At 41.9% G+C, this 13,947-nt stretch overlaps 1 protein-coding gene across 6 annotated transcripts in view; it reads right to left on the bottom strand.

Annotated features, from left to right (window-relative positions):
- The window catches only part of PHF21A (PHD finger protein 21A), a 311,929-nt gene that overhangs the window by 32,206 nt on the left and 265,776 nt on the right, over window positions 1-13,947 (bottom strand). For 5 of the 6 annotated variants that reach the window (XM_060263354.1, XM_060263353.1, XM_060263351.1 and 2 more), the window contains exon 6: window positions 7,351-7,518. In XM_060263354.1, the coding sequence (XP_060119337.1) occupies window positions 7,351-7,518 (168 nt within the window). Of the gene's footprint in view, window positions 1-7,350; window positions 7,519-9,252; window positions 9,413-13,947 lie in introns of those variants that run through there. The other variant, XM_060263355.1, reaches the window with a different exon arrangement.

Genomic DNA, 13,947 nt, shown 5'->3' with positions numbered 1-13,947 from the left:
CTACGATACACCATAAAGTGGGAAACTGCTTTGTCTTTATCAAATGTTTACATCTTTCTCTGAGGAACTTAGGGCACATTTGTCAGGGTGACGTGCCTGGAGCAATAATGTCACTTTCAGGTGATGCCATCATGCCAGGCACATTGCAGCACGCAAGGGGGATCCCCCACCAATAACAGCACAGATGAACCGCCCAAAAAACAAGCTGCTTCATTTTGTGAACTGTGCATAGCCCGAGTACCCAAACTGATTTGGAATGAACCACAAATCAGCTATTTCAGGCACAAATTGCAATTTGTACTTCGATTCTTGCCAATCACTATTGGCAACCCTAGTAATTTATGAGTTAGATGAATCACTAGAAATAATCAGTGAAACATAACAAGGGCTATGATGGCCTTTCAACATATGGGTAAAGTATACCTAAATAGGCATTTAGTTTTTGTGTGACACTTCTACAAGCTTCTTTTCAACAATGACAGATTTTGGAAGGAGGAGTTAATTGAGCTTCTTTTTGCATCATTCCTTTCTTTTTTAAAACCTGAGAGGCACCCCAACATAGGAAATAGTCTGCACAATTCCAATTTTGATGGGGGGAGGGATCACAAAAAATAAAACTAAAAGTTCAGATAAATAATGAAGACAGAAGTGCAGTGAGCAAAAGAGAAGGCACTGTAGTTCATCACGTCATCACAAAAAAGTCTGGCACATTTGTTTAATAACATCCTGAATATTAATTCAAATTATAATCAATGTTATTCAAGGAAGAATCCTGTTTTTCAAATTTAAAAATGTGGCTTTAAGCATTGTTAAAATGTGATGGTCTCCTACCAGGAGCACAATCTTGAAGGAAGCCACCTGATCACAGCTTCAAAACACTGGTTCAGAACCAAGACAGACAAGACTGGAGGCTTGGATGATGAAATGCATCCAACCCAAAATCTCTATATAATCTCATTCAGTGGGCTCATGAGAGAGAGAGAGAGAGACAGAGAGAGAAAGAACGCATGGGTGAGAAAACAGAACCCTGTGCATCCATATGACAAATTTCATCCAGTGGATTCTGCACCTTCGGTGGAGACTCCTTGTGTCCAGTCAGACAGAAAAGAGTGAAACCAGTGAAGGGCTATGTCCTTAATACCAACTCCATATTTAAACCAGTAGCTAAGAATGGAATGGACAACTGTATCAAAGGCTGCTAAGAGGTTCAACAGTATCTACACAGAAGATTTCCCCAGTTCAACTTTAAATGAAGATTGTCCACCAGTACAATTAAAACCATCTTGGTACCAAACCCAGGCCAGATTGAAATTGGTCAAGGGCAGATGTCTCATTCAGGAAACCCTGGAGCTGCTCTGCCACAATACCTAGAAAGGATTAACTGTAGACCTCATTCCTAGCCTGGGCTGGACCTTCCAGTAGGCAACTTAGGCAATCGCCTAGGGTGCTGCTGATCCAGGGGCACAGAATTGGACCACCCAGACTGACATGGTTTTCTTCCTGCTTTTGCACTCCAGGAGACTCTTGGAGTCTCTCAGAGGTGCAGGCGGCAGTGCTTTTGCACCCCAGGGTCTCCCCCCCGTTGTGCCTCTTGGAGTCTCGAGAGGTGCAGGCTGGTGCAGCAACCCCTTCTCTGGGGTTGGGCCACAGTAGTGGCCCAATCTCTTCATTCTATCCTATGGGCCCATAGAATGGAGGCTGCAGCGCAACCCTAGAGAAGAAGGTTTAAAGTTTAAAACCCCTCCTCTAGCATCACAACACAGCAGCAGCCTGATCTCTCTATTCTATCCTGTGGGCCCACAGAACAGACTCCATTCTATCCTATGGACCCTATACGATAGAATTGGTTATCAGTGTGGGGGAGAGTCAAATAGTTAGCCTCACCTAGGATGCCAAACAGCCTAGGTCTGGCCCTGTTCCTAGCCAATGAGCAGAGGCCTAATAACTGCCTCCTTAAAGGACCTAGGGAGAGTCCAGTCAATCAGAGAGGAGTTGATGGTTTTCACTAACAGCTTCGATATCTCTTCCTTTCAAGACTTTAAAGGCCATTACACAAATAGTGGGCCTTACTCTTCCAGGGACCCTGTCAGTTAATCATAGGCAAGATCAATCTGAAACTATCCATAACAAAAGGACAAGCAGGAGCTACTGACATCTCAGGTACCAGATCTGCCCTCAGTTTGGCCTCCAAATAGAAATGGATGAGAGAGATTTTGTCAGCAAAGAACTTTGCAAAAACATCACCACTGGAGACCAAATTTTTATTGCCTGCAGGATCAGACGTAGGTGTAATCAAGTCACAAAACACTGTGAACAACTGAGCTGGATGAGATTCTACTGATGCAACAGTGGCAGAGTCTTCTTTTTACCCTTTCCACCACCGCACAGGCCTTCAAATGGACTATATATGCTCTGGTTTATCCCGACTTTTCTGCCAACATCACTCTAGTTATCTTCCAATCCATCTTGTCATCTTCCAATCCAGTTCCCATTACCAGAGACCCCCTTTCCAACTGTGTACCATCTGCTTTGACTCCATCTTAGCTAAACTCACTTTGGCAGACATTTTAGAAGCTAGCAGCACCATGCTTTGGAGAAGGTGAGGTCAGGCTCTCCTCAGGCTATGCTAACAAGAAGCCAAAACTCTAGGTAGGAGACTGATTCACTGATGGGAGAGCTGCATGCTTATCCATTGCCATAGGGGCTTATACCCACCTAGATCTACCAGCGTAATTTCATCTGAAGTCATTGGAACTTTCTTGAAGGATACTAGCATCAGACTGTTTTTGGATTGTTTTAATTATGGAATTTAAAATTTTTGTAATTGTTGTGTAATTGTAGTTGTTTGTTGTGATTTTATGTTGTGTGCCGCCCTGAGCCTGCTTCGGCAGGGAGGGCGGGATATAAATCAAATAAAGTAAAGTAAATCAGCAAGGACAAGTTTCCCTGAGTACAAAATCTAATTAGTATCAAGCAGCTAGATTGGCTTGATTGCTTTTACTGACCTTGTCTGAATGAATCATACTAACCTGCCACAAAAATGGGTGAAGCTTCCACCCTGCCAGTCCTTTTGTCCACTCTGCCTAGATACAATCACCTTTTGTTAACTTTCTGAAATGCCCTCCTTCCTAACTGTATCAAAGTTAGGAAACCCAAAGATTCCTGGACTCACACTGAATTCCTGGACTTTACAATTATATATTTTGCATTCTTTTATGCTGGCTCCTATAACTATCACTGCTTTGCCAGCCAAAATTGTATCATTTCACCCCTCTGCTGGCTCACAGACTGCCAACTCCACTCTTCTCTACAACCAGCAAACCTTTTCACTATTTCCTTGAAAACTCTGGAAGCTCTGCCTAAAGGCCCCTTACACAGAGAATCTCTGGAGCATCTAAACAGACAACATATTCTATCCAGCTCTACAGTCTAAGGACAAGTAAACTTTTCCTTCCCCTTCTTTAAAGTCTTCCCTCTCCCCAGGGCTTTTTTTGTGGAAAAGACCCAGCAGGAACTCATTTGCATATTAGGCCACACCCCTTGCACTTACTCCCAAAGAGTAGATACTTCTAAATTAATTTTTTTTTAATTTCTACTTAGATTTTAGAGTCAATGGTTTATTGGGAATAACCTCTACTTGGGGTAAGCATTAACGCTCCTTCTATACTAAGAATATACAATCTCACATCATAAGAATGTCAAGGAATACCTGGCAAACCACCTCTGCTTAGTTGCTTGCCTTGAGAACTCTATGTTCTACTTAATTCCAATATCATCATCCCAGCTTATTAATCACTCTATCCTGGTTAACATCAGGCTCTGGGCAATGTACAGCAGTAATATGGAAATACATACATTTAAAATGAATTAAAAACAATTCAAGCTAAAACATCTTACATACCCCCAATGGCACCCTGTTAATTTCTGTCCTAGACTGCTGGACATTGTATCAGTGGAGGGGAGCTCAGCGGGGTAGGGAAATGAGGAGCCAGCTTGGCAGCTGTTGCTGTCCTTACTTGAAAGCCTAGCGAAACATCTCTGCCTTACAGGTCCTGCGGAATTGAATAAGATTCTGCAAGGCCCTGGTGTCATCTGGCAGAGAGTTCCACCAGGCTGGGGCCAGGACTAAAAAAGTTCTGGCCCTCATCAAGGGCAGCAAGACCTCTTTAGAGCTGGGGATCACCAACAAGTTATTACTAGTAGAGTGTAATGCTCTTCCAGGGACATAGTGGAGGAGGTGGTGCTGCAGATATATCGGTCCCAGACTGCTGAAGGCCTTAAAGGTCATAATTGAAACCTTGAATCTGATTCAGTATTCAACCAGAAGCCAGTGTAACTGACACAGCACAGACTGAATATATGCTGTCTGTCATGTTCCGGTCAGGACTCGTGCCACCGCATTCTGGACCTGCTGAAGCTTCCATCATCAGCTCCATGTGAAATCCCTCTTCTCTTTAAAAACTAGTACAGAGATTCCCAACATATTGCCTGGGAGCACCATGGCACCCATACAATTGCACACCTTTGGGCATAGACTCTGAGCTTGGAAATCTCCCCCTGTTGCTAACAGGAGACAAACCCCAGAGCACAGAGCCTATCCTAGCTTTTCAGCAGTAAAAAAACCTAAATTGTTGAGGTAGTTTCTGGACTGCCCCTTAACTAATTTCACACTATCAGTGCAGAGACTCAGCAATACTTTCAGTGATACTTTATGTTCAGTGCTCTTGAGACAAGATTTTCCTCCTCTAGTGAGGAATAGCATCTATCTAGTGCAGTTTCCCAAACTTTTCTTTCCCATGGCCCGGTTATTTTTACACTTCTCCTTCGTGGCCCACTAAAATTTGGGGGTGCAGCCAGGAGACTTTGGGGGTGGAGTCGGGAGACAGGAATTATGTCATTTCCTGTGGTGTCAAGAACCAAGTGATGTCACTTCCGGGGCACACTGAACCAAAACTCCACCTTTTCCTGCAATGTCACTTTCAGGGCACTCCCCCAAACCTGCCTCTTCTTTGGAAGTAAATTCATTTTCAGAAAAATCTCTCTAAAACGCATGCTGAGCCAAAATGGGGTTGGAAAGTGGGCAGTCCTCTCTTTTCACCCCCACACCTGCATGCACCTATCTGTTTGCGTATTCTTCTCCAGCTTGAAAGCACTCCTAATGCCCATGTTCAATTGTCTGCACCACCTACACATCCCTTCCTCAACAACAATGGCTAGTGTGTGCAGTTGGGAGTGCTGTTGCCATTGCCATCAGGAATGCCAGAACTGTGTACCACCCACACTGGGCCCTGGCAGTTCCTCTACCTCAAAATATGCTGACACATTTAGTAGCTCCTTCCTTCTGCTGCTACTACTGGAACCCTGCCTCAAGCTATAACCAATCTTGCTTGGTTTCAGCAAAATTTTTCGACAGCTATTTTTCATACTTTTCTTTGGTTGAAACACGGGGAAATTGCTGTGAAAGGTAGCAGAGAATTGTACTACAATTAATGAATTAATTTCAAGTTATATAAAGTTCATACAAGCTTTTCTGCAGTTGTCCCAAAAAGGATATTTATGAGGGGCTTGCAGCATTTTACTGGCTGTGTTTTCCATGCCTTTAAAAGCAACCTGTTGTGCAGATACTTAGTCAGTGAACTACTTTCATCCTTTTGAATATCTACAGGAGGAGTTTAATTTTGGTGTCAGACAGCTGTTAAAAGCAGGACCAGTAAAATGGTGGCAAGTTCATAGTACCATCTCTTCCATTGCTGTTGAGATATACCGCAGTAATCTCCAATAATCTCTTTCTGCCCCACGCCTCTTACTCTCACTCACACAGGAATCTCATAGAAGGTCACCTGGCTACAACTGGGGGTGCCAACTTTTCATTGGCAGAGCTCCTATGTCTGCACAACAGTATGGTGAACAGAAAAGTTTCATGCAGCAAAAATGGAAGGAAAAAAAGAAAAAGGGAAAGAAAGAAAGGGAAAGAATGAAATGGAAGGAAAGGAAAAGAAAAGAAAGACATGGAAAGAAAGAACATAAACATAAGAGGAGCCATGTTGGATCAGGCCAGTGGACTATCCAGTCCAAAATTCCCTCATACAATGCCCCAAAAGCACCAGAATATCCACCAGTGGGGCTAGGGCACTAGAAGCCCTCCCACTGTTGCTTCCCGCCCCCCCAGCACCAAGAATACAGACAGAGCATCACTTGCAGGGAAAGAAAGAAAGAAGGGAGGAGCAAAGAAAAAAAGCCTTCCTCACCATCAGATGACCCCAACCAGCAAAAATTCTGCCCAGGGGTCGTTTGGTAAAAAAAAACAGCTACTGAAATGCCCGCTCCCTGCCCCTCCCAGATGAAAAAAACACACACACCCTTCTTTGCTGCCCAGGCCTCCTGGGAAAATCTTCCTAAAAGAATATACTGCAAGGCACATGAAAGCTCATACCCTGAAGAACACTTCATGGGTCTACAGTGACAATGGATGCCAGCTTTTCTCTCAAACACTGGGAGAGGGGGAGAAGGAACGAGAGGCAGCCCAGCTTCTCTCTGCACAACACAGAGACGAGGCAGGGCTAGTTTTTCTGGGGGCGGGGCTAACTTTGGCTTTTCTTGTGACCCGGTAGTGAGGCTTCCGTGGCCCGGTACCTTGCAAATGGGAAACACTGATCTAGTGTATAAACTCTAGAAGATTCCTGATCAAAGTAGTAGAAAAGAAACTGCCAAATATCTGATAAAAATCAGAGAGAATGGCAAACAAGCACCATTTATGAACAGTGTGTTTCTGAATCCCTCTCCACAGTACTTTTTTCATCAAGATCTCTAGGCACTAGGAGTTCCCAAGTTTACAATTATTGTGAGTTTGCTAATCAAGGGAAGGAGGGAAGGAACGGACCATACTTGTAGGTAAGTAAACAATGAATGATGGATTTCTTAACAATATTATCTATTCAGATTTTGCTATCTTGGCCTGCTTCCACATGAAGTCTTGCTCTGATTTGATATCAAAACTGAAGTAGGTTGGGTATTTTTTTAGCAATGACCCAGCATCATTCCCTAATTCTCCACTTCTTAGGTTTTCTTCTACTTTGCCCTGATCTTCCCCAAACTTGGTTTGATACAATCTTACAGGAATCAAACTGTGTTTGTACACCATGGGAATAGGAAGGTGTGTGTTTTTCATGGTCCCATCAACATCAGCACCATTTTCCTTATCTCAGCTTTCTGTGGTTACCATTTCCCCCTTGCTGTGTCTTTCCCAAGCTTTAAAAAACCAGGAATTGCTACATCACTATTTATTTTATGCATTATCTAATTTGACATTGTAAGTAATAAATACATTTTGAATAATCTTCAGCACTTTACCTGTGATCCAATCAGATTTGGAGAGGGTGCAGTAGTCTGCTGCTGCTGTAGCTGTAGTGATTGTGGCGTCTGTAGTTTATTTTCTGCCAATGGCTGTATTTGAAACTTACTATCTGGCTGTTCCTGCTTTACCATAAGATTCTTCCGCAGCTGTTCGACAACTCTTTTCTAGTAAAGCAAGGCAAAAGCAATACAAATTAGTACTTAAGTTGCAACACAGAAGGATGCCAAGTAAAAAACTTATTTACTGCCTGGTAGCCCCTCGAACCTGATATATTAGCTCTTATACTGAATGCATTAATGACAAGCAACGTCATGGAATGTAGCTTCAGACAGAGATCATTATAACCATATTAGTGTAAGCAAGATCCATGCACATGTAGGATCAGCATAGATGGTGCTTTATCCTACTTCTAGAACCTTCAAGGGCATATTTATAAAGAGATTTGAGAATAAGGTCATGTGCTCTACTGTGTCTAAGATAATCAAAAGACATGCCAAAAACTTATGGTGATTTATATGCCTGAAATTCTTCAGAATATTTTGTTTGTTTCCTGTAGAAAGCTGAAGTCCAAGTTGGCATCCCATTAGACCTCAAAAGTTAAACTACAAATATTTAAATAGTTACAAACATTTAAAATTTGAATGTTATTATACATGTTCAGAAAACAATGCAATTTTTTAAAAAATGCTAAATCCAGAAGCTTTCAGGATATGGGAAATTCACAGTTCAAACCTTCCACTAGGATTTAAATCATACTTCCAGGAGCCCCAACTTTTTTGAACCTGCAGGCACGTTTAGAATTCTGACACAATATGGTGTGCACAGTCACAAAATGGCTGCTTCAATATACCTTTAGTCATACAGTGAAAATCCTTGTGCTGTGGTGGCAGCTGCTATCAAAGCTGTGTTTTAAAGAAATTGCACAACCAATCAGATCTCCAGTAGCCAATCAGAAGCCTTGTTGCGCAGAAGCCCCATCTAGCTCCACCCACTTTCTAAAAACACTTTGAGGGTTCCAGGAAAGGTGTTGCTGGGCACCACAATGAGGACACTTGCCATATCTTAAAACAGCTTAAATATTTTCAGTAACAATAGCCCTGGATTAACTATTACAGCATCTCCATCTCTACAAACTATTGTTTTGTGCTGCAGTTTCACGGAACAGTAACACAGAAAGAAACATGTTCCAGGCACTCTGGATGCCAAATCTACCCATTCAGTGGCCAATAGTTACAACTGCTTAGACATGGCCTTGTCAGGTCATTCTTCAGATCTCCATCATGTGTATTGTTTTAAAAGCAGTCTTTATTCCAGAATCTTACCTCCTCTTCAAGAACTCTGTGGCTCCTGGCCTGGGTGTTGGTACTCCAAAGTATTACTTATTTCAGCCAGTCAAGTAAGACCTCCAAGTCACTAATTTACCTTACAAGCCCCCACGTCCACTTATACTTGCATTTGTCTTCTGGGGCACACTGATGGCTTAGAATTAAAGTAGCACCTCTTTCCAATTTGCAATAGTTTCCTTGCCTACAGCAATGTTTATCAGGCACCTGTAGCTATTTTAAAGCCTGGCTTATATTTTATAGAACTATTTGCTATTTGAACATTACTTTAGTTTACCCAGAAATGTACATTTAAAAATTACAATAGTAAGGGTTTACACAAAAAGCAAGAATCTGCTTCATATTTCATTTTATACATGCAACCATTGATCAGTCACTTAAGGTTGCTTTCTGAAAACACCATTAAACAATTTAAAATGCTATGTCAGCAAGCAGAGATAGGAACATTTCCAGAAAGCAGAGATACAAAGAAGAAACAGAAAAGAAACCAGTTACACCTGCCAAACAAAAACCCAACCTACTAACAGCATGGGAGGCTAGGCTACATTACCGTACCCAACAAAATCAGGCAGGGTTGTTTTTCTTTGATGGAGCTGTGCTTATAAAGTTCAGGGATAATGGTGATTTTCTACCAGTTCTCTAGTTCAAGGAAACCAGCACCAGAGAGCTGGAATTCATTTGCTTCATGTCCTTCACAACACAACACAACAAAACAGCAGGGAAAGGAGAAAAAAGGGGAAGCTAAGCTCGAGTACTCCTGAGCCAGACTGCTATAAAAAGCAAGAGCCAATCAGAACTGGAATTAGGGAGAGTAGGAGTCAAGTGAGTCACATCACATTCACAACTCTTCCTCCCCCAGGCACTGAAACAAAGCCTAGGAAAGCGGTGGAGAAAAACAAGAACGAAACACCTGCAAACTTTCACTAGTTTTTGCAGAAGAACAAAAGGCTTGCATACTTACACCCAGAACAAACAAAATGGAGTGGGGAAAGTTATTTTTGTGCTCTAACCCTGGCCTTTTGAGAAGGACGAGAATTGTTTGGCATCAGTGATTCCTGCTGTCCCCATTTATTATGAGACTATTCAGGTGAAAGGAACTATTCTTGGTTTTAGTTCTGAAAGATGCAACATGCACAGGCATTGCAAGAAAAATGACTTCTCATCAAATAAAATTAATAATGGATTAAGTTTCTCAGATTTTCTTTTAAAAATGTAATTCTGAAAAAAAATCCTCTTTTCTGCTTACTGAAGGATCACATATTCATTGGTTGAGAAAAGCTTTTAAAGGACTGGTTTGAAACAATTCCACTCAGGCATGCCCTGCATTCAGAGCAGATGATAAAGAGGGTGAAACATGAGTTCACTGTGGGGATGGTAAGAGAATCACGGGAGAATTGGTACAGTGGCAGAAGGCAGAGTTAGTTCTGAAATGTAACTGCTCAGTGACTATGGAGGCAACATTCAGAAGAAGAGAAAAACAATGGAGAGGGAATGGGAGGATTTGACTAATACTAAACAACTCTGTCTGTAGAGTCACAAGAAAACTTTCGTGCAGAGACCTTGGAAACAGTCTCTCTCTCTCTCTCTCTCTCTCTCTCTGTGTGTGTGTGTGTACAATGGCCCTATGGATTAATGACCAAAACATCCTATTGCTGTTCAGATCTTTAAAGTGAGGGCTCTGGCTTCCTAAATCAAGTCTATCTTACAAAGACTTCAAGCTTACTATCAGTGGGTTGTTTTAAATTTATAATTTAGGATGAGGGTACAGAGAAAACTAGATTGCTCTCCCATACACACAAAATCGTAGGTCCCATATCACTGCTGTCTGAATACTGAGTTCTAGAGAAGCTACATGCAAACACACTGACACTGGTGACTTTTGATAACCAGCACACCTTAAGCCTGCCTCAGAATGCACATTTTACATGCTTATGGAAAACCACCTGTGAAAGAGTGAGAGAATGGTTTTAGCTGATTCTTCCTCTTTGCTGCAGCTTTCCATGCCTCATGCAATATCTGGTAGATCCATCAACACACAGCAGTGGCTTGGTGCAGGGGATGAAGGGAAGGCAGGAAAGATCCACTACCATGAACTTCTCTATTTACATAAGACTGGACCCAACCAAGTTACAGATACTATCCAGAAACTATTTATGTTCTAAGCTAGTAGTCCTTAACCATTTGGAGCATGAAGGCATCTTTTTAACATTAAAAAGTTTTGCAAACCCCTCATCTATGATAGTAGTTCAGTATTTGCTGGCTGAAAAAAATACATGACAAAAAGATCAAAATGGCAATGCACATATGGATTCATGGACCCAGGACTTTTTGGGTAGAAAAAGCCCAGCAGGAACTCATTTGCATCTTAGGCCACACCCCATAATGTCACCACTGTTTCACATAGGGCTTTTTTGTAGAAAAAGTCCAGCAGGAATCTATTTGCATATTGGGCCACACCCCCTGGTGTCAAGCCAACTGGAACTGCATTCCTGTGCATTTCTGCTCAAAAAAAGCCCTGCATGAACCCCGTGCAACAACTCCATGGCCCCCAGGGGTTCTTGGTCCCAAAGCTGGGAATCAGTGTTCTTGGTTTCTTTTTCAGCATATGCCCAATACTCTTTTCATCACCGGAGCATTTTAAGCCTTAAGGCTTATGTACAGGTCAGGCATCAGTCAAATTTCTCTTGTAACTGCGCTTCAAATTTTCACTGCATACATAATTCTCCCTTGGACATTCCATCTTCATTATATTGCTGACTACAACTGACTCAATTGTTTCCTGCCCATATTTGATCTTAGTATCAAGTCTATTAGCAGTGATATTTTGCTGAACCATTTTTTCTAGGTGCACAAAGACCTTACTTTAACAACGTGTTGTACTCTAATGAAGTGGTCCCCGACCTTTTTGGCACCAGGGACATTGTTTTGTGGAAGACAATTTTTCCATGGACCGGGGTGGGGGGATGGTTTTGGGATGATACAATTGTGCATTTTATTTCTAAAGTGCTTGGTGTGGTGGTTAAGTGCATGGACTCTTATCTGGGAGAACCAGGTTTAATTCCCCACTCCTCTACTTGCAGCTGCTGGAATGGCTTTGGGTCAGCCAGAGCTTCTCACAGAGTTGTCCTTGAAAGAGCACCTTCTGGGAGAACTCTCTCAGCCCCACCCACCTCACAGGGTGTTTTTGTTGTGAGGGAGGAAGGTAAAGGAGATTGTGAGCCACTCTGAAACTCAGAGTGGAGGGCAGGATATAAATCCAATGTCTTATTATTATTATTACTACATTGTAATATATAATGAAATAATTATCCAACTCATGGCTCAGTTGCTAACAGGCCATGGACTGCTACCGGTCCATGGACCAGGGGTTGGGGACCCCTGCTCTAATGTAAGGAATACCACTCTGCCAGTTTGGTTAAGTGGGTAAGAGTGTAGACTGTAATCTGGGAGAACTGGGTTTAATGCTCCATTCCTCCACATGCAGCTGCTAGTGTGATCTTGAGTTAGTCACTTGCTCTCTCAAGAGCAGTTCTCAAAAGAGTTCTCTCAGCCCCACCTACCTCACAGGATGTCTGTTGTGGGGAGAGGAAGGGAAAGCAAATGTCTGAGTTCTAAGCCGCTCTGAGAGTCCAAGTGAAGGTCAGTATATATATCTAATGTTAATAAGAATATAAGAGAAGCCATGTTGGATCAGGCCAATGGCCCATCCAGTCTAACACTCTGTTATCACACAGTGGCCAATACACACACACACACACACACACACACACACACATATATATATATATACTGTGGCTAATAGCCACTGATGGACCTCTGCTCCATATTTTAACCAATCCCCTCTTAAAGCTGGCTATGCTTGTAGCCACCGCCACCTCTTTTGGGGAGGATGCAATGGGGAGCAGAGAAAACAAAGTTGGAGTCCCCTGATGGCAGCTTCAAGACCAACAACGTTTTATTCTAGATATAAGCTTTTGCATGCAAGCACACTTCTTTGGAGGGACGGAGGGAGGGTGGATTCTTCTGATGTGCAATATACATTGAAGAAATTATTTTGGCTTTTTCTGAATAGTTTTTTGTTTTTGTTTTTAAATTGGATTTCTCGCTTTCTATCAGGATTTATTTTCCAAAAGACCCTGATTAGGAATTAGAACACTTGAATTGGTCTTTATATCTTGGAGAGTGGAGTGATTTCAGATGCCAAATGAGAATAGCACGCATTGGTAATGAAACAGGAAAACTAGCTCTCAATTCAGTCCAGGAGGATGCATTGTCCTGAGCTTCATTATCAATTGCAATTCAGCAATCTCTTTTTCTAATCTCACTTTGAAATCCCTTTGTAAGAGCACTGTTACTCTTAGGTCAGCAACGGAATGTTGTGGTTTCTAATGTTAGATTTATGCCCATTTATTCTTTGCATCCTCCTGGACTGAATCCTCCTGGATCGAACTGAGACCTAGGTTTTCTGTCTCATTACCAATGCTGGTATCTCCACATCTACTACCTCTCTGCATATCACACCCAATTCAATCAAGCCTGCTATTGTCATTCACCTGCTGTTGCCATTCAACAAAGTTGATATCTCTGGTACCTTGTGTCACATTTTATCACAAGCATTGCCGGCCCAACAAAGTGACATTCATGTCAGATCTGACCCTCATATCAAATGAGTTCCACATCTCTGCAGTACTTGTTTGTGCTAAATCTACCTTAATATATCCACACATGCATTTCTGACTGCCTCTGGGCACTATATAGGCAGAAAAACTAGGTTTGGGACAAGATCTTGCGCAAGCAGAATTGCACTAAATCCATTTATGTTTCTCCTTGTGCATCACTAGATCCAAGCCTATCCCAAAGGATATTTGTATTTGAAGTAATACTGAAAATTTGGATGATCAAGATAATGTAGTGTCTGTAGAAATGCAAATAGTTATCATTTTCATATATTTGTAACCATGTGAAATTTAATAACAGTTTAAAAAACTGATATGCTAAATAAATTATGTATTATATGTGGTTAGAACAGAAAAATAAGTTCTGGTTCGATAAGGAAGTATTGCAAATGTTTCAATTTATCACGAAATTTCCACTCCCACCTCCCCCTCAAAAAACCCTGAGGCAGAGGAAAGCCCTGTTTACTCTTGGCTTCAAAATGTATGGAAACTTCTCTCTAGTCTTTAACCAACTTTGTTTGTTTTGGCAATTTTTGCAACAATGAGATAAGAACATTTCATTTATTTATTTCAT

The sequence above is a fragment of the Heteronotia binoei genome, chromosome 21, assembly GCF_032191835.1.
Source record: "Heteronotia binoei isolate CCM8104 ecotype False Entrance Well chromosome 21, APGP_CSIRO_Hbin_v1, whole genome shotgun sequence".
Classification (NCBI taxonomy): Eukaryota; Metazoa; Chordata; class Lepidosauria; order Squamata; family Gekkonidae; genus Heteronotia; species Heteronotia binoei.
Note: the sequence above shows the minus strand (reverse complement) of the source record. Positions and strands in the feature narration are given on the sequence as shown.